This window comes from Lagenorhynchus albirostris, chromosome 8 (genome assembly GCF_949774975.1).
Source record: "Lagenorhynchus albirostris chromosome 8, mLagAlb1.1, whole genome shotgun sequence".
Lineage (NCBI taxonomy): Eukaryota > Metazoa > Chordata > Mammalia > Artiodactyla > Delphinidae > Lagenorhynchus > Lagenorhynchus albirostris.
In genome coordinates this window covers 14,309,552-14,328,212 of record NC_083102.1, presented here as the reverse complement: position 1 = coordinate 14,328,212, position 18,661 = coordinate 14,309,552, and the positions used below count along the sequence as shown (strand labels likewise).

Below are 18,661 nucleotides of genomic sequence, written 5' to 3'. Positions count from 1 at the left end.
TTTATTGAGTTCATTATGGTTATATCTTTTCTTTTTTTTAAATTGAAATATAGTTGATTTACAATGTTATGTTTTGGTTATACATATATTTTTTAACATCTTTATTGGAGTATAATTGCTTTACAATGGTGTGTTAGTTTCTGCTTTATAACAAAGTGAATCAGCTATACATACACATATATCCTCATATTCCCTCCCTCTTGCGTCTCCCTCCCACCCTCCCTATCCCACCCCTCTAGGTGGTCACAAAGCACCGAGCTGATCTCCCTGTGCTATGCGGCTGCTTCCCACTAGCTATCTATTTTACATTTGGTAGTGTATATATGTCCATGCCAGTCTCTCACTTCGTCCCAGCTTACCCTTCCCCCTCCCCGTGTCCTCAAGTGCATTCTCTACATCTGCATCTTTATTCCTGTCCTGCCCCTAGGTTCTTCAGAACCACTTTTTTTTTTTTTTTTAGATTCCATATATATGTGTTAGCATACGGTATTTGTTTTTCTCTTTCTGACTTAACTTCACTCTGTATGACAGACTCTAGGTCCATCCACCTCACTACAAATAACTCAATTTCGTTTCTTTTTATGGCTGAGTAATATTCCATTGTATATATGTGCCACATCTTCTTTATCCATTCATCTGTCAGTGGACACTTAGGTTGCTTCCCCGTCCTGGCTATTGTAAATAGAGCTGTAATGAACATTGTGGTACATGACTCTTTTTGAATTATGGTTTTCTCAGGGTATATGCCCAGTAGTGGGATTGCTGGGTCGTATGGTAGTTCTATTTTTAGTTATATCTTTCTGATCTATTGTTCTTTTCACCAACAATGTATAAGAGGTTAAATTTCTCTACATCTTCACCAGCACTTGTTATCTTCCTTTTTTTTTTTTTTTGGTTATAGCTATCCTGGTTGGTATAAAGTGATATCTCATCCTTTAGATTTGCATTTCCGTAATGACTAATGGTTTTGGGCATCTTTTCATATGCTTATTAAGTATGTAGTGTATTAAGTATAATTTACTTATATTAGTATATTAAATATATAAAAGTACTTTTTCCAGGAGAGTTTTCTTTCTTTTTTTATATTTTTTATTATTTTTCTTATTGAAGTGTAGTTGATGTACAATATTATATAAGTTACAGTGTACAATATAGTGATTCATAATTTTTAAAGGTTATACCCCATTTATTACTATTATAAAATATTGACTATATTCCCCATGTTGTACAATATATCCTTGTAGCCTATTTTATACCTAATAGTTTGTACCTCTTAATCCCCTACCCCTAATGTTACCTCTCCCCCATTTCCCCTCCCCATTTTTAACCACTAGTTTGTTCTCTATATCTGTGATCTTCTTTTCTATTATATTCACTAGTTTGTTGTGTTTTATTTATTTATTTTACATCTTTATTGGAGTATAATTGCTTTACAATGGTGTGTTAGTTTCTGCTTTATAACAAAATAAATCAGTTATACATATACATATGTTCCCATATTTCTTCCCTCTTGCGTCTCCCTCCCTCCCACCCTCCCTATCCCACCCCTCCAGGTGGTCACAAAGCACTGAGCTGATCTCCATGTGCTATGCGGCTGCTTCCCACTAGCTATCTACCTTACGTTTGGTAGTGTATATGTGTCCATGCCTCTCTCTCGCTTTGTCACAGCTTACCCTTCCCCCTCCCCATATCCTCAAGTCCATTCTCTAGTAGGTCTGTGTCTTTATTCCTGTCTTACCCTAGGTTCTTCATGACATTTTTTTTTCTTAAATCCCATATATATGTGTTAGCATACGGTATTTGTCTTTCTCTTTCTGACTTACTTCACTCTGTATGACAGACTCTAGGTCTATCCAACTCATTACAAATAGTTCAATTTCATTTCTTTTTATGGCTGAGTAATATTCCATTGTATATATGTGCCACATCTTCTTTATCCATTCATCCAATGATGGACACTTAGGTTGTTTCCATCTCCGGGCTATTGTAAATAGAGCTGCAATGAACATTTTGGTACATGACTCTTTTTGAATTCTGGTTTTCTCAGGGTATATGCCCAGTAGTGGGATTGCTGGGTCATATGGTAGTTAGTTTGTTGTATTTTTTAGATTCCACATATAAGTGATATTATACAGTATATGTCTTTCTCTGTCTGACTTATTTCACTTAGCAGGAGAGGTTTCAAAGAGACCCTTTGTGCTGTAAACTTTCTAAGGCCTTGTATGTCTGAATGTATCATCTTTCCATCCTTACATTTAAGTAACAGTTTAGCTGGGTATAATATTCTAAGTTATTTTCCTTCATCACTTAGAATATATAACTTCATTGTTTTCTTTGTCTCCAGTGTCTTTTAGGAAGACTAATGTCGATCTAATTCTTATTCTTTTGTGAACTATCTGCTTCTTCTCTCCAGAAGCTTTTAGCGTTTTGTTTTTGTCTTTAATGTTCTTAAATTTCACTGTAATGTGTCGAAGTTTTGGTTTTTCCATATTTATTCCATTTGGTACTCCATGAGATCTTTGAAATGGAGTCCTTTTTATCTTTCATTTTTTTAAAGTTCTTACTTATGATTTCTTTAAATATCTCTTCCCTAAATCCATTTTCTCTCTTACTGTGATTCATATTGTACAGATATTGACATTATTATTATCTCTTAAATGTTCTTTCATATTTTCCATCTCTTTCTAGTACCTTCTAGGAAAATTCCTTGAGCTGATCTAGATTATTATTCACTTTTCAGCTAGCTAGCCATTGTTTTTATCCAGTCTGTTGGGTTTGTTCAGCTATTACATGTTTCATATATATTTCCATTTGGTTCTGTGTAACTGCTTGTTCCTTGTTATTAGCCTCTTTGTGAGGATCTTTATTATGCTTATTTTAAGTTCTTGATCTGTGTTGTTCCATTCTGGTTTGTCTATTAGGGTATGTTCCATTAATTGTCTCTTTGTTGTGATTATACTCCTCAAGTATCTCATTATTTTCAGGTGTGAGCCTGTTTTTTCTTGGGTTTAGCAGCTTTCTCAGCTAGTGATATATAGGAAGGGGAGAGGCCAAGGTCAGGGCCCTAGCATATGCTTAGTGGGTTGGGAGCATCAGACCCACAAGGTCCCAGGCACCAGAGTCAGACCTTGAACCAAACTGTAGGTCCAATCCTACAGTTTATTGTTTTCCACTAACTTGCTTATACTGGCTTATTTCTGCATGTGTGTGGTGATTTTTTATTATATATCCCTGCACTTTGGCTTTGGGCATTCTTTGAGGCCTTGTTTTAAAGTGTGTTCCTCTAAAAGAGTATTTGAGTTTGCTTCTTCCAGGCTTCTAGGAACATTACCAACCCAGGACCACTTCAAACTAAATGCTCAGCTTAAGGATTTCAAGGACACACAGACAGGAGGACTTTCAGCCACAAATGTATTGGAGTGGTTACTGCTGGTGGTTAAGAATTCTTGTAGAAGGTTCCCTACCCTGCCACCCAACCCTGAGCTGAGGTTGAGACAGATAAGTCTCCTCTTGGTGAGGTCAGGGATATTTTTTTCATTCCCAGCAATAAGGTCATTTGTTGGGGGCTCCATCATTTTGCAAGAGTTTATGATCTGACCTCCTACCATGCTGCTCTGAGGCTTTCTTTCCTTTGGACTGCCTGAGGCAAATTAAAATCTAGACTGTAGGCCACCAGGAGTGAGCAGATATCTTCAGGGCAAATGTTGCTTTTATTGCTCACTTACCTCCTTTCCTCTGACCTCGGTTGTTCTGGCTTCCTTTACTGTCAGCTCAGTCAAACTTAAAAAAATGTATTTTTATGTTTGTTAAAATTTCACCCAGGACTTTGTGTTTTATATGGAGAGAGATTTCTCTGCACATCTAATCTTCCATAATGTAAAAAACAAAAGTCTTATATATAGGTTCTATAAAAAGTTATATCTCTATATAAACACATAATATTAAAATTTAATATAATTAATATAAGATTATACTTAATAATATGTAAATATCAAAAAGTTCTATATTAACTGTACATTCACACAGTCCAGTTCACAAGTCAGACTGTCCCATGCTGCCTGCAGTGCATCAGGTGTCCTGCTGAAAGAGCAGGAGTTCCATAAAGGAGGGTTTGACAGTGGTAACTTCATTTACTAAAGTGGGAATCTTTCTGTGTCAGTTTCACCAGAAACCCCAAAGGCTGAGAACAAAACAGTAGGTGCCAAGTCCATCCACATTCTAAAGGGAAAAGGAGCTAGATCACCTGTGCACCACATGCTAAGAGATTGTGAACTAGATACTGGGAAGCACTGGCTCAGTGCTGGGAAGGAAGAGCTCGGCACCCACCTTCAGGCTCTGTGAGAGAATGTGAGAAGATTCCTTTGGAAGCAGCTGTCAGTATGCTGGACGTTTCCGTTCCGCTCCCCAAGCAGGAGAGGGTGGAGGTGCTTCCTCTTCACCTCATGCCAAATGAGGAGGCTGCTAGAGGACCATTGGGAGAGGATGACACATCCTGTGGAGTATGAGGGACACAGAAACTGGTGTCTGACTCACTCCTAAAAGTGTTAAGACAAATGAGGAGTAGGTGGCTAGCTCCTGGAGAAGACAGAAAAGGAGAGAAGGCTGCAATGGGAATGGTTTACACTCCCAAAGTTTCCGAGTTCCTGTGGGCCTGATGTGGTTCTCAAGAAAGGGAGCCAGATTTGGTCATTTTAAGAAGAAACCCAGCCAAAGGGAACACCTGGACGGATGGAATGACCTGAGTGGAGGGGAGGCTCCTGGAAACTAAGGGGCCGGGGCAGGAATTCTAAGTAACTAGAGAAGGCATGGCCTACAAAGGAACTACAGCTGAGAGATCCCCAGAGAAGGAGAAACTATTGAGAACCTATAAAAAAAGAAGCAACACTGGAATCTGCTGCTCCCGGAGGACACGGACACCAGCTTATCTCTACCAACAAAGTAAGACCTTACCTCTTTCTTCTTTCCCTTGCTGTAACCGGCCCACAGGCCTGGAATAGCAGCCAGCAAGGGGGCAGGAGGTAGTGAGAAACAGAAATGACACTGATCCTGACCCCCGTTCTCCTTCACATTTCCAGACTGGAGGAGGAGAGAAATGTTAAATTAACTGACATTTGAAGTTTTGATCTGATCCTGGATGAGACTTGTTCATACCTAGAAAAAAGAGACTGTTCTTAAAATGATCATGATAACTCTTTAACCTGTTTGTCACCTAAAAGAGTAAAGCTGTAAACTTCATCCAACCATAAGAACAAATCATTACAGCAAGTGTGTAGGGGCGCTCATGAGAAAACAAAGTTGCTTTCTGTTTATACAAGTCTAGCTTGTTCCAGGAAGAGGTTGCCTTTGAAGAGCAGAAGAGTAGGTGGGACGTGTCCTACTGCCCTAACTGCCTATTTTTCACCCTGTGGCAGCCTCAGCTGACAATGGGGAGAGGTCTTATGCAATGACGTTTGGAGTTTTAATGTTAAACAGACTGGACTTTTTTAAAACCAAAGGAAAAAAAAAAAAAGGCCAACTGTCCTGTTATTTCCTAGGAAAGCTGTGTGAGCCACCCACGATTTCATGCCCGAGAGGAAATCCACAAGCAGCAGTGGAAGGAGGAATAAATTGCTCTCTGCTTGTATCTAGCAAGTCCAGCTTGCTGGGTAATAGTCACCTCTACTTCTGAGTATTATAATGTACTGCAGTCTATATGCTACAGGATGTTATCAGTAAGGTTAATTTGCTTAAGAGTAAGACATTTAAATGGCAGAAACTAATGGGAAGTAAACGACATAAAAATCTGTAAACTACACAGATGGAATGATTATCTTGCTGAAAAGTATTTACAAGAGTTGTCAAACTTAAAAATTACCTATTTTTCTTTTACAAAAGAGGCAAGTGTTTCTCATTTGCTGTCCTCCTCTGTGATGACAAGAGGGTATGAGGAGTATGCTGCTGTGTGGTCTGCAGTCTGGTTTTTGGCAGCCAGCATTCATTCCCATATCCTTATGTATTACAGGGGCTAGATTTATGGAAACATTCCCAAACTCCTTGCCTTCAAGGTTCTGGATGTGATTTCTTTCTGCTAGATGTATTCATGTGGTATTTTGTAGGTGGGAGGAAAAAGTGATATTTTTTCTTCTGGCAGCACCTAGCAAAACGGGCAGGCCATGGGAGACTTAAAGTTCTGCCGTAGCTCCCAAGTAATCTCCTATCAGCCCCTACGTGAGCACTTGGGGACCAGCTCTGATCAGCAGTGGGGGGACCTGTATTTTTCTGACCTAGGTGATAGCAGCAACCTCCCAATACTCTGAACTGCTGAACGTTAGTGGCAGCTTTCCTTAACTCCTGCAGCTCTTCTAATAGTGCCGTCAAGCGTCTACTGAATTGAATGCCCTGCACTCAGTTCCTTTCTGCTTGGAAAGCCTGCAGTGCTTTCTCTTTTTCTGACTGAGCCCTGATGGATACAGGTGCATAGCTGATCTTCTGAAAGAAATGAACATACTTAATGGGTCCTTTTAAGCTAAAAGTGATATTTTAAAGCTAAGTGAGGCACTGACTGCCTTTTTAAAAGAAACTCACGCAATGAAGAACTTTGAGAATGGATGTTTAGAAATGTTTTATCACTATGTGATTTTGTTGCCCCAAATGATGTGTTAAACCAAGATTTTCAAAATAATAAAACATACTGTATTACATTGCATTTTCAATAAAATAAAGAATAATAATCTTTCTTTACTGAGAGAAATTAGTACTTTTTTACTGTTAATAAATAAAATAAAAATATTTTCAAAATATTGTTTTTCTTTTTTAAAATATACGTTTTATTTCTATCTTGTGCACGTTTTAAATGTATCTACTACATTGAATCAATAGTACATGTATATAATTTAAAAATAAATACAGAGGGGGAGGCACAGGATTTTTACCACAGTGGATACACAATCAAAGAAGTTTAGAAATCACTGCCTTGAGACACGCCATCTCTAGAATCACGATTGATGGAAGCGAGTGCCTACAAACGTCTATTCTCAGATACACCCGCTTTCATTAGTCCTGGCTCTTTCCCACCAAAATTTCCCCGCAGATTCCCAAGCTCATGGCCAGGTAGCTAGTCACTGCTATAGTTGCAGTGTTAAGACTGGACCTTCAGGGTCTGTTCCTACAGTTTCACTGGGCATAGAAAACTTGTCCCAGAACTCCTCCTGTACCCTCCCAGAGCTTGAAGGACAGAATAATGGTGGCCTCACAGTGGGTGGAGACTGGAGGTAGGGTCTCTCTACTTAAAGTGTGGGCACTTCCCCACGCCAACACACACACACACACACACACACACACACACACACCCTGAAGATGCAGATTCTGCAGGTCATTTGGGTCTGTGCTCAAACGTCACCTTATCAGTAAGGACCTCCCAGAACGCATTAGCAGGTCTCAATCCCTGGCCCCTGGCTTTCTTTTTCTTTATAGCATTTATCACCATTTGATAAATTTTATGTTTTGCTTGTTTATTTGATTATTGTCTGTCTGCCCCTTTCTAGAATGGAAGCTTCATGAGTAGAACTATTCTCCTTGTGCTTTCCCTGGCATCTGGAAATGCCTGCCTCACAGCAGATGCTTAATAAAAATTCATCGAATGACAAACTATTCGCTTTCCCAGCCTCCCCGAACAACATGGGAACATAACCCAGGCCTTGCTAATTAGAAGTACTCAGCCCAGAACTCTGACTCTTAGGTAATGACTTAATCTATTCTGGCATAAGTGGAAGCAGAGGAGCCAGCTACTGCCCGTGTCCTGGAGCGACAGCTTTGATGCCATTGTCCAGCCCCTGTCCAGTGTCACTGTGTTAGCACTGCAACTGCAGTGACTGTGCCTGCTGGTGTTCTCACTGGACCAGATCTGGGACAGACTTTTAGGTGAGGTTTCTTGCCTGTGTAGCTTCTTAGCCTAGTGTCTAGCCTTACCAGGAAGTTCTGAGAATCACCCAGTATCTTTTTAATAAAAATCCCTTTTCTGCTATAAATTTTTTTTAAGTTTAAAAAATAGGCTTTGGAGTTAGATTGCCTGAGGTCAAATACCAGCCTTATCACTGAGCAGTTAGTAAAGTTGGCGAAACCAAGAAACTGCCCTGAGCTTGTTCCCACATTTCTAAGTAGGTAAAATCCGAGTACTACCTCATAGGATTGTGGTGAGGGTCGCCTGTGAAGTGCCCCAGGACACAGTTTGAACCCTGGCAACCCTAGCTTATATAAGGTCAACAGAAGTGTTTTGTTTGACAGACAGTATTGTTTTTAACTGATTGCTAACACTTAAAGGGGCATTGCATAAAAATTCTGGATTTACAACTTCTCTTGAAAAATCAGAAGCTCTGGCAACACTGTAACCACATTCCTACTTGCAACTAGATAGAGCTGAAAAGTCTCGCTCCTGTGCAGGAGGCAGGAACCCACCTGCCTGATTCACTCGTTTACCTGCCTGCTCTCTTCTGTAGGGCTTTGGGTATGTAGCCCTGCACTAGGAATATAAAGATTTTCCAAAGTTGCAAAATTATGAAGTTTGGCTAAATTGTCTCTAAGAACTTTTCTAGACTGATTTGGTTTTCTGTTGACACACAGTAATTCTAAAATTTAGTGGAATTTATTCCCAGACAGCCATTTTATTATCTTTAATGTTTCTTTGGGTTGACTGGGTTTAGCTGGGCAGTTCTCTGCTCCATATGACATTGGTTGAGACTGTAGTCATTTGGGGGTGCCACTGGATTGGGACCCTCAAGATGGCTCACTGAACATCATAATTCATGCTGTCAGCTGAGAGGTCAGCTTGGCGTATTTCAGGACTCTTCATGGGCCGTGGGGTTTTCACAGCATAGTAGTTAGATAAGAAGCAGATTGTGAAAATTGCCAGTTTTAAGGCCTGGGACTCCAGAGAAGTCCCAGAACATTCTATTTTAGTTAAATCTGGTCACAAAGCCAGCCTAAGCTGGCTTTCAAGTGTGGGAGGGGTGAGTAGGATGAGTAATAAGCTTCACCTCTTGATGTAAGAAGCATCATATGTATGAAAGGGGAAGATCTTGGGGGGCCATCTTTGGTGACTAGTGGCTACATAGAGCTAACATTTTATGATTATCTATTTACTCTTGCTTTAGTATAAAAATGGAAGAAGAGTCTCTCTGCAGTTCAGTAAAGAGGAACTCAGAATTATGTCTTATTGCCCCTTATCATAACGTATCAGAGCTGGCTTAAATTTGCTACATCTTAGAAAGTTGGATAAACAAATTTCTACTAAGGGGAAAATAGCTGACAGCATTCTTCTTAACTCCCTGCATATTTGCCTTTTAAATATCAGACACTTGTGAATTACAGGGTGATAAAATGAATATTTTATGAGTGTGACAGGGAGAGATCAATTCATTCACATTAAGTCATACTGGTTTACTCTTGAGTTGATTCTGGAAGTGTCAGGATTCCAGCCCACGTGAAAAATTGATCAAAGTTGGCACAGCTAGAGCTGGTGAACCCTGAGAGGGACCTATGAAGAGAGCCCCATGAGAATGGGCAGTCTGGAGTCTGCGCAGTTGCATCTTGGCTTGTGAGGAAGATGATGAAGCTGAGACAGGTGATATAGCTCATAAAAGGTAAGATTACATAGATAATCTAGAGGAGCCCACAGGAGGTGAAGTGAATCATTTTAACTTTGCCATGCTGACCATAAGGGCCTGGAGAAGTGTCTGACCTAGACTTCCCGAGGAAACTTGAAGCCCAAAAGGTAAATAGGAGTATTAATGCGAATGGTTAAGATTCAGGCAAAGGGAATAACACAAAATGTGGAGAGGGGGGCTTGCCTGGTCCTGGAAGATCCCACATGCTGCAGAGCAACTAAGCCCGTGTGCCACAACTACTGAGCCTGTGCTCTAGAGCCCGCGAGCCACAACTACTGAGCCTGCACTCTAGACCCCATGAACCACAACTACTGAGCCCGTGTGCCATAACTACTGAGCCTGCACTCTAGAGCCTGCGAGCCACAACTACTGAGCCCACGAGCCACAACTACTGAAGCCCACGCCCCTAGAGCCCGTGCTCCACAAGAAAAGTCACTGCAATGAAAGCCCGCGCACCGCAACGAAGAGTAGCCTTCGCTCGCCGCAACTAGAGAAAGACCGCATGCAGCAACAAAGACGCAATGCAGCCAAAAACAAATAAAATTAATTAAATAAATCTATTTAAAAAATGTGGAGAGGAAGACAGAGAAGTTCGGCTACACTGAGCAGAGGGTGAGAGGAGATGAAGGTTAAGACACAGGCAAGGGTCAATTTAGGTAGGGTCCAGTGGTCTGAAATTTACCTTACGGGCAACGGGGAGCCACTGCGAGATTTTAAGCAAAGGGTTAGTCCGCTGAGACTCAGAAGTGACTTGTCCAATTTATTCAAATAGGAAAAGAAACAGAAAATTAGCTCCTAATTGTTTATAATTAACTAATTCCTAGTGAATTAACTAATTCTAATTCCCTGCTATCCCATGTTTACCACTAACCTGCCAATTCAGAAGGCAAGATAACCGTTTCTAACTGGCCACTTGCTCTGCGGAAATGGCCTGTGTTTCAACCGGAAATAAAATGACCGCTACGCACGCCCCCTAATGGCAGGATGCAGCCAAGCCAAGTCCGGAAAGCCGCAACACCGGAAGGGGCCGGCTGTTTCCGGTGAAAACCCAACGAAGCACAAGCTCAGCGGGCGAATCTGGGAGATTCGGCTAGCGTGCCCAGTGCACTCGGCTCCGCGACGTCGTATGCGCGCTTTTGCGCAGGCGCGGCAGCTACCGCGTAGGAAACGCGTACGCAAAACCGTGCGCGTGCCCGATCTCCGTCCGGCGCATCGGTGCTGCTTCGAGGGTAAAACCTTTGGAGCTGTGAGGCGGATATTTGTTCTCTTAACTACAACTCCCAGCATGCCTCGCACCTCATTAATGGTACTAAGTGTAGTTTCCTAGGATAGGTTAAAAAGAAACTGAGATGACGATGACGTACCAAGGAGGAAAAAAATTGAATACGCTGTTTGAGCACTTTATTCACCGAAGCCCCAGTGGCCTAATGGATAAGGCATTGGCCTCCTAAGCCAGGGATTGTGGGTTCGAGTCCCATCTGGGGTGACTATATTTTTGCCTTTAAAATAATAAAACTTTTTACCTTTCCTCCTTAAACAATTATAGTGAAAAATACTAACTTAATTTTACTCTTTAAAGATGGAAAATGTATGCGTGGTTTTTCTAGGTGTGAGGCTACAGTTTGCGAGAATCAACATACTCTCATTTCCTTCTTCTGAGCCGTAACCCCATTAAGATTTCTGCTAAGTCAGTACGTTGAATTTTGACATCCCCTCTAGACATAAAATCTTCTCAAAGTTTTCTATTTCAAATTGACACCCACTTCCGACATGCCCTCATTTTCTTCAGAGTCAATGGTCTGTCAGCGAATGGCGTCTGAAATGACGCAGTCAGGAAAGGAACTAGGACCTTCTTTTCCCTTGCCCGGCCTTTCTCCAGGCTCTTCAGTTACACTCGGCTTTCGTTTGCTTTTGTCTTAACACCTTAGGACGCCGCTCGGTGTTCGATTAATAACTCTCCGCAAAGAAGGGAAGTGAGACATTCCACTGTCCTGCAGTCGATAGGGGGAGCCGGCAGTCTGGTTCCGACCGTACCATTAAGCGGCTGAGCAAGGGGGTGGTGAGGGAGTAAGAGGGGAGTAGGGCGCCGTCCCGCGCCAGGCTCGGACGACGGGAAAATGGCGGCCTTGGGGTCACCGCTGCGTACTTGGCGAGGCCTTCTCCGAGAGTTGCGCTACTTGAACGCGGCCACAGGCCGACCCTATCGCCACACCCCGGCCTATCGGTACCTCGTGAAGGCTTTCCGTGCACATCGGGTACGGAAGCCCGTGTCCGGGGGCTCCAGCGTCCCTTTCCCGGGAAGGGAGGGAGAGTCGGGTCTGGGCAGGGTGGAGCGCGCCTGGTCTTAGCCCTCATTTCTGAGGCTCTGGTTCCCTCCAAACAGATCGAGGACCGGCGGGAAGGCAAAGTCATCCTGGGGTGGAGCCGTCCCTGAGGATTTCATTGGCTGTCTTTGGCCTGTGTGGAGGGGAAAGTCAGAAGGAAGTGAAATGGCGGAAATAGGGACAAGAAAAAAGATGTCCTTGGTGGAGAGTGTAGAGTCCCAGGCCACAGCATCTACCCAACACTCTCCTTCCCGGAGGAGAGCTATTTTGGGAACCGGTTTTTGATGCAGAGAGGAAATATTGGGCGCTTCTTGAAGAGCAGGACTACGCCGCTTCGGGGAATGGTGCCTTGCAGAGCTGAACTAGAAACCTCTAATGAGGTGGTACTGTGAGTTACGACATTAACGCGATATGTGACCAGACAACAGTTTTTCCGCCTGTAGTAGATAAATATGTACATACGGGAGGCCGTCATTCTTGGAAAATCCCTTTGTGAAATCCGCACTCCTTCTACCCCTTAGGCAAGATCAGATGGAAGGTAGTTTCTTTCTTCAAAAGGGGCAACTGAGGCTCGGGGACAGTTGACCTCAACAAGCACATGTATAGGAACAACTAGGCTCTAGGTTACTTGGTTCCCAAATAAGAGTCTTCCATTTAATTGCTGACTCTAGAGTTCCTGATCTGGCTTGGAAAGACGTTGCAGCCTTTCTCAGAAATAATAAATTGGAGAGTCAGCTTGGGCTTTAGCAAAGGAAACTTAGCGTCTTTTGAGCAGTGTGGGAAAGGGGAGAACCGTCATCCTAACTCTTGATTTTCTGAACCATGGAAATTAGAATGCAAAATGTTAGAACTAAACTTCACCTAATTTTTTTATTTTTATTTTTTGCGGTATGCGGGCTTCTCACTGCTGTGGCCCCTCCCGCCGCGGAGCACAGGCCCTGGACGCGCAGGCCCAGCGGCCATGGCTCACGGGCCCAGCCGCTCCGCGGCATGTGGGATCTTCCCGGACCGGGGCACGAACCCGTAGCCCCTCCATCAGCAGGCGGATTCTCAACCACTGCGCCACCAGGGAAGCCCTCAATTAATTCTTAAAAGGTCACAATATTAGGGGCTGTTAGGAACTTGGCTAAAAACGACGAATAAGAGCCACATGGGTGCTGTCTTTTAAGAAGCTTACAGTCCACCCGAGGAGCCATATAACCAAGGACTTAGAATAAACAAGTGCTAAGGGAGTAAATAGACAACAGGGGTCCTGGCATACAGAAGGGGTAGGCTTTCAGGAGGAAATTCATTAACCAGGGACTTGAAGAATAAATTAGAGTTAGCAAGTAAATGGGGGTTGGGGAAGATGAGGTCCAAGTAAAGAAGGTGCATAACTGAAAGCCCAGAGGTGGAGGAACTGACAGGTGAGAGCTGCTAAGGTTTAGGGTGTGGTGGATGAAGTGGAGGAAGATGAGGTAGGTGGTAGGCAGCAACTTAAACTTTATTGGAAATGTAATGGGAAGTCACTCTTAAGATTTTTAAGGTGACATGATTATAGTTGTACCTAATGGAGGCAACATTATTGCCCTTGAGAAGGCCTTGGTAATGGCTCTGAAATTCCTTGGAAATACACCTGAAATTCATGCTAAAAATTCCAGAAACACCACTCTGTGGAATGCATATGAGGATATGGGGAAGGGTTCTATATCCTGCTGGCTCAGAGCTAACTCAATAATCTATGCCCATTTTCTCTCTCCTCTCCCTAGGCTGAAGGGATTCAGTTAGGGAGGGATCTCGCCTTTCTCCATAGAGAAAATACAATTTTCTATTTCATTAGATCTCTTGGTCTCTTGTGGTTCATTTACTGTGTAATATTGCTGATGCTTCTCTCCTGACTCCTCTGACTCAGGCTGAATTAAGATCAGTTACGTTCTGTCCTATACTAACATAGAATTCCTGTTTCAAATTCTATCAATTTAGACTTATATAATAGAAATGAATGTTACCCTTTGTTGATGCTTGACATTAGTGTTGGTCACTCATAAATTTTTAATTATAAAAAGTTAAATTGATTAAAGCAGATGAATTTTATTTTTGAGCAGCTTATAGGTGCCATTTTCATATATGTGATCTGCAAATCTTAAAGCACACATTCTAGTTTTCAGATTCCAAACCTAGATATTCAAGTAAAGAAAGGTCAAAGAGAGACATATGTAGGCAGTGGTGCCCAGAGATTAATCCACACTTGAACAGGGCTCCTTAAGTCATTTGAGGCTATGCACACATCTTTGTCTTATCTTTCCTGCCCCTTTCTCACAGCCTCAGAACATAAAACTAGTCAAGTAAAGTCTGTGTACTAATTTAATCTGGAAGTTAATTATGATGAAGAAAAAACAAAGTTTGTAGTCACTTTGGAATGGATATGGCATTTCCAGCTTCTAAAGGTCATCAGAATACAGATTTTTCAGATGAATAAGTAAATTGTGAGAGCGAGTATAATTAAGTAGTATGAACATATGCATATTACTTTTATTTATAAAACCTTCATTTTGTTACTGGTGAGGACAAAGCTATTTTTCAGAAAAATAAGTTTTTAATTTTCATTGAAATGAAAGGCATATGCCATATTAACCGAAGTCCACAGTCACATAAAATAAAGCAGCCCTTCATTTGTTTGAAGGGGAGAAAGTTCTGTATTTTATTCCTTAGGTGACGTTAATGATCAGTGACCTGACTATATTCCCCATCTCTGCCATTAACCAACCATAGAGCCTCTCTGGGCTTTAGTTCCCTCATTCGTTAAATGAGGGTGTTGAGCCAAGAGATAAACTTTTTTCCAGTATTAAAATTTGAGGACATGATGAAATGCTTCACTGAAACTCTTTGTAAAATTCCTCTTTGATTAACAGGTGCCAGCTTTCCTAATCATCAGCAGTTACAGAGTGCCTCTATATATGTACAGAGTGCCTTTATATATGTTATTAAGTATACACAAACACATGTTTGTATGTCCTCTGCATTTTACTTTCATTCTAGAGAATGCTTGTTTAGTAAATCTTTCTCTGTGGACCTGTATCTGCAGCTGGGCTGTTAATAGAATATCTGACCTTGCTACTTCTCCAGGTCACCAGTGAGAAGTTGTGCAGAGCCCAGCATGAGCTTCATTTCCAAGCTGCCACCTACCTCTGCCTTCTGCGCAGCATCCGAGAACATGTGGCCCTTCACCAGGAATTTCATGGCAAGGGTGAGCGCTCAGTGGAGGAGTCGGCTGGCTTAGTGGGTCTCAAGTTGCCCCAACAGCCTGGAGGGAAGGGCTGGGAGCCATGAAAATGGAGAGATTCCTTGGATGCTGCCTTCATACAAGAATTTAATAATTTCTATCAATATGTATTTATCATTAAATTTTTTTTTAAGTTTAGGGGTTTTCTCTGAAATTTTGTTGACTGAATTTCTCTGAAATTTTGTTGACTGAGGTTTTCTTAGGGAGGTTTCATCTTTACTCTCTGAATTTTCTGAAGTTCCTACACTAGGCTGCTTGATGTTCTTGATTTACTTTTAAAACTCTTTAGTTTTCTTTTTAATTTAAAAAGTAATACAGCCTATTAAGGAATTCAAATGGTACAGACATAAAATAAAGCCCTCTTACCTTTTCCCTTGTCCCTCCCTCCCCTCTCCCAACCCCATTACCAGGTGGTAACGATTACTAACAGTTTGGTGGGCATGTTTCTAGATGTTTCCTATGCATAAACAAACAATTATACATATATACCTTTTATCTAAGTACACAAATATGATGTTAAAGTCCTGGTAGGAAACAGATGGCACACTCATACAGGGTTACTGAGGAGAGTTAATGAAGGGATATTTATAAAGATGTGGGTTGAATTAAGGTCAACAAGACAGTGGGGGGCTGTTATCTCCCAAGCCTGACAGAGTTGACCCTTAGGTATAAGAACATGGCCACCACTCATCTGCAGGCTGCAGGAAGGCCAGGGAGAGGGCAATGGAATGAGCACACTGACCGCTCCGCTTCTGCCGTCTACCCTCCATGTCAAATTGCTCTTCCTTCTGAATTCTGTCTCAGGGTGAAGGGCTCCATAATGCACTTGGCTGACCAAGTCAAGAACTTGGGCTTCATTCTGTATTTCTCTTTCTCCTCACTCTCCAGATCCAGTCAGTAAGTTCTGCTTTTGCAAGAACTGTTAGCATCACTGTCTCCGTCCTAGTTTAAGCGCTGGAAATCTTTTGGCTGAACTATTAAACTAGACTCCTAAGTGGTCCCCTTGCCTCTAAAGTCCTGAATTCCACAAATAAAAATTCTCTGTGAACTACCAATAGTTCTTTATCTGTGCCCCCTTTGTGGTATATGTCAGTTTCTTCTGGTATTATAATTGTAGACGTATAATCTCTTTTTCCCTGGACTGTCAGCTCCTTTAGAGTAAGGATGCTGTCTCATTCATTTTTGTAGTCTATAAAGCGTCTTCCATAGTGACTTACATAGACAATTATTCAGTGTTTTGAATGCAAGGCTCAGTTCTACTCACTAGGAGAACAATCTGAACAAAAATACTCCAAGCACTTCAAAACATCATCTCTTCTAAGAGATTAACATTAGAATAATAGTATTAAGAGGTCAAAACAAGCATTTGTTCAATTGAACTGATCAAAAAAATAAAAATGTTTAACATACTATTTCCCCCTGTGTTATTTCATGGACATGGGTATATTATTATCTGAAGATGTTTTACTTTGCTAAGATGAAGAAAGCAAAAGGATTAGGATAGATTGATGTTTTGATTCCTTTAGTTAAAATATTGTGTATATAACAAATAACTTTTTTTTTCTGGCCGAGCCGAGCAGCTTGTGGGATCTTAGTTCCCCGAATAGGGACTGAACCCAGGCCACAGCAGTGAAAGCGCCGAGTCCTAGCCACTGGACTGCCAGGGAATCCAGGGAATCCCATAACGTTTTTAAAGAAAGAGATTTGAGGCAGAACTGCCGAAAAGGGTAAGAAATACTTACGGGCTTGCAGTCATATAGACCTAGGCTTTAATCCCATCTTTATCATTTACCAGCTGTGTGATCTTGGGTAGGTTAGTTGTCCTGAGCTTGTTCCCTCTTCTGTAGAATGAGAATGCCAACAAGGTGGTTGTAATAAGTGAGAATAATGTTTACATAAAACATTTGCACAGTACATAAGTGCCTGACAAAAAAGAAAAACTTGTTTTCTTCTTAAACCACCGCACCCTTATTCTTTCATCATGAACCCTTCCTCTAAGCCCTATTGCCACCAGTCTTCTGAAATACAGACAACTTATTTCCCATGGTTTAAATGATTTGCTCAGGCCATTTCTGTCCTTATATAATAACCTGGACCTCCTATCAATGGTCTTACCATCCAGAATTAGGTGAACTCAGTGTTGGAAATAGACGGAATTGACTATGTATTAGTGATAAACTTTCTATACTGGGAATGTCCTAAAAGTAGGGACTCCTGAGGTTTTGGCACTGTGTTAACTCACTATAGTTTTTGATGTGGTACATGCTTTATCACATTCCTTTGCTGTCTCCTCTTCTGACTGTCCTTTAACTTCAGCTGCTTCCTCTCACTGAATTCTATTAGTATTTAAATATGCTCAAGCCTCTTCCATCTAAAAACAACTGTAGTTGACCCTTGAGCAATTTGGGGGATTAAGGGCACCAATCCTCCACAGAGTCAAAACTCTGAGTTTAATTTATAGTCTGCCCTCCACGGTTCTGCATCTGCAGATTCAACCAACTGCGGGTCGGGTAGTACTTTGGTATTTATTTATTTATTTATTTATTTTTTTGCGGTACGCGGGCCTCTCACTGTTGTGGCCTCTCCCTGTGGAGCACAGGCTCCGGACGCACAGGCTCAGTGGCCGTGGCTCACAGGCCCAGCCGCTCCACGGCATGTGGATCCTCCCGGACCGGGGCACGAACCCATGTCCCCTGCATCGGCAGGCGGACTCTCAATCACTGCGCCACCAGGGAAGCCCTACTTTGGTATTTATTATTGAAAAAATCCACGTATAAGTGGACCAGCACAGTTCAAACACGTTGTTCAAGGGTCAGTTGTACTCAGCTTTAACTCAAATATCTTTTCAGCTCCTATCTTCTAACTCATTCCTCTTTGCAAACAAATTGAATGTATTCAATGAATTGAATGAATTTATTCAGTGAATTGAGTGAATTTTCATTTTCTACATTTTTTTTTAAAGTCTTTATTGAATTTGTTACAATATTGCTTCTGTTTTATGTTTTGGTTTTTTGGCCGCGAGGCATGTGGGACCTTAACTCCCCGACCAGGGATAGAACCCGCACCCCCTTCATTGGAAGGCAAAGTCTTTTTTTTTAATGTTTATTTATTTATTTATTTTCTTATTAGTCATCTTGGAAGGCAAAGTCTTAACCACTGGACCGCCAGGGGAGTCCCCACATTTTTTAAACTTATATTGAGGTATAATGTACATATAATAAATATACAGGTGAATGAATAATGACAAATGAATGCATCTGTGTAATAACCACACCAATAAAGCTATAGAACATTTTCATTGCACCCCAAAAGTTCCCTTGTGCCCATTTGCAGACAACCCCCCTTCCCCACACCTGGTCCTAGGCAACCACTGACCTCCTTGCTGTAATCATAGATTAGTTTGGCCTGTTCAAGTATTTCCTCCAAATGCAGTC

The 18,661-nt window shown here is 41.7% G+C and overlaps 2 protein-coding genes and 1 non-coding gene across 3 annotated transcripts in view; 2 read left to right on the top strand and 1 right to left on the bottom strand.

Annotated features, from left to right (window-relative positions):
- The window catches only part of HIPK2 (homeodomain interacting protein kinase 2), a 386,834-nt gene that overhangs the window by 17,633 nt on the left and 350,540 nt on the right, over nucleotides 1–18,661 (bottom strand). The gene's annotated exons all lie outside the window — the stretch shown is intronic.
- Nucleotides 11,055–11,127, top strand: TRNAR-CCU (transfer RNA arginine (anticodon CCU)). The gene has a single exon. It is a non-coding gene; the product is annotated as a tRNA-Arg (tRNA).
- Nucleotides 11,684–15,365, top strand: FMC1 (formation of mitochondrial complex V assembly factor 1 homolog). Its single transcript, XM_060156577.1, has 2 exons — nucleotides 11,684–11,896; nucleotides 15,071–15,365. The coding sequence occupies exons 1-2, from the start codon at nucleotides 11,759–11,761 to the stop codon at nucleotides 15,272–15,274; spliced, it is 342 nt and encodes a 113-aa protein (XP_060012560.1). The 5' UTR covers nucleotides 11,684–11,758; the 3' UTR covers nucleotides 15,275–15,365.

Coding starts and splice junctions, on each gene's coding strand:
- FMC1 (XM_060156577.1), top strand. CDS start 11,759: ATGGCGGCCTTGGGGTCACCGCTGCGTACTTGGCGAGGCCTTCTCCGA. Junction 11,897..15,070: donor AGGCTTTCCGTGCACATCGG/GTACGGAAGCCC, acceptor CTACTTCTCCAG/GTCACCAGTGAGAAGTTGTG.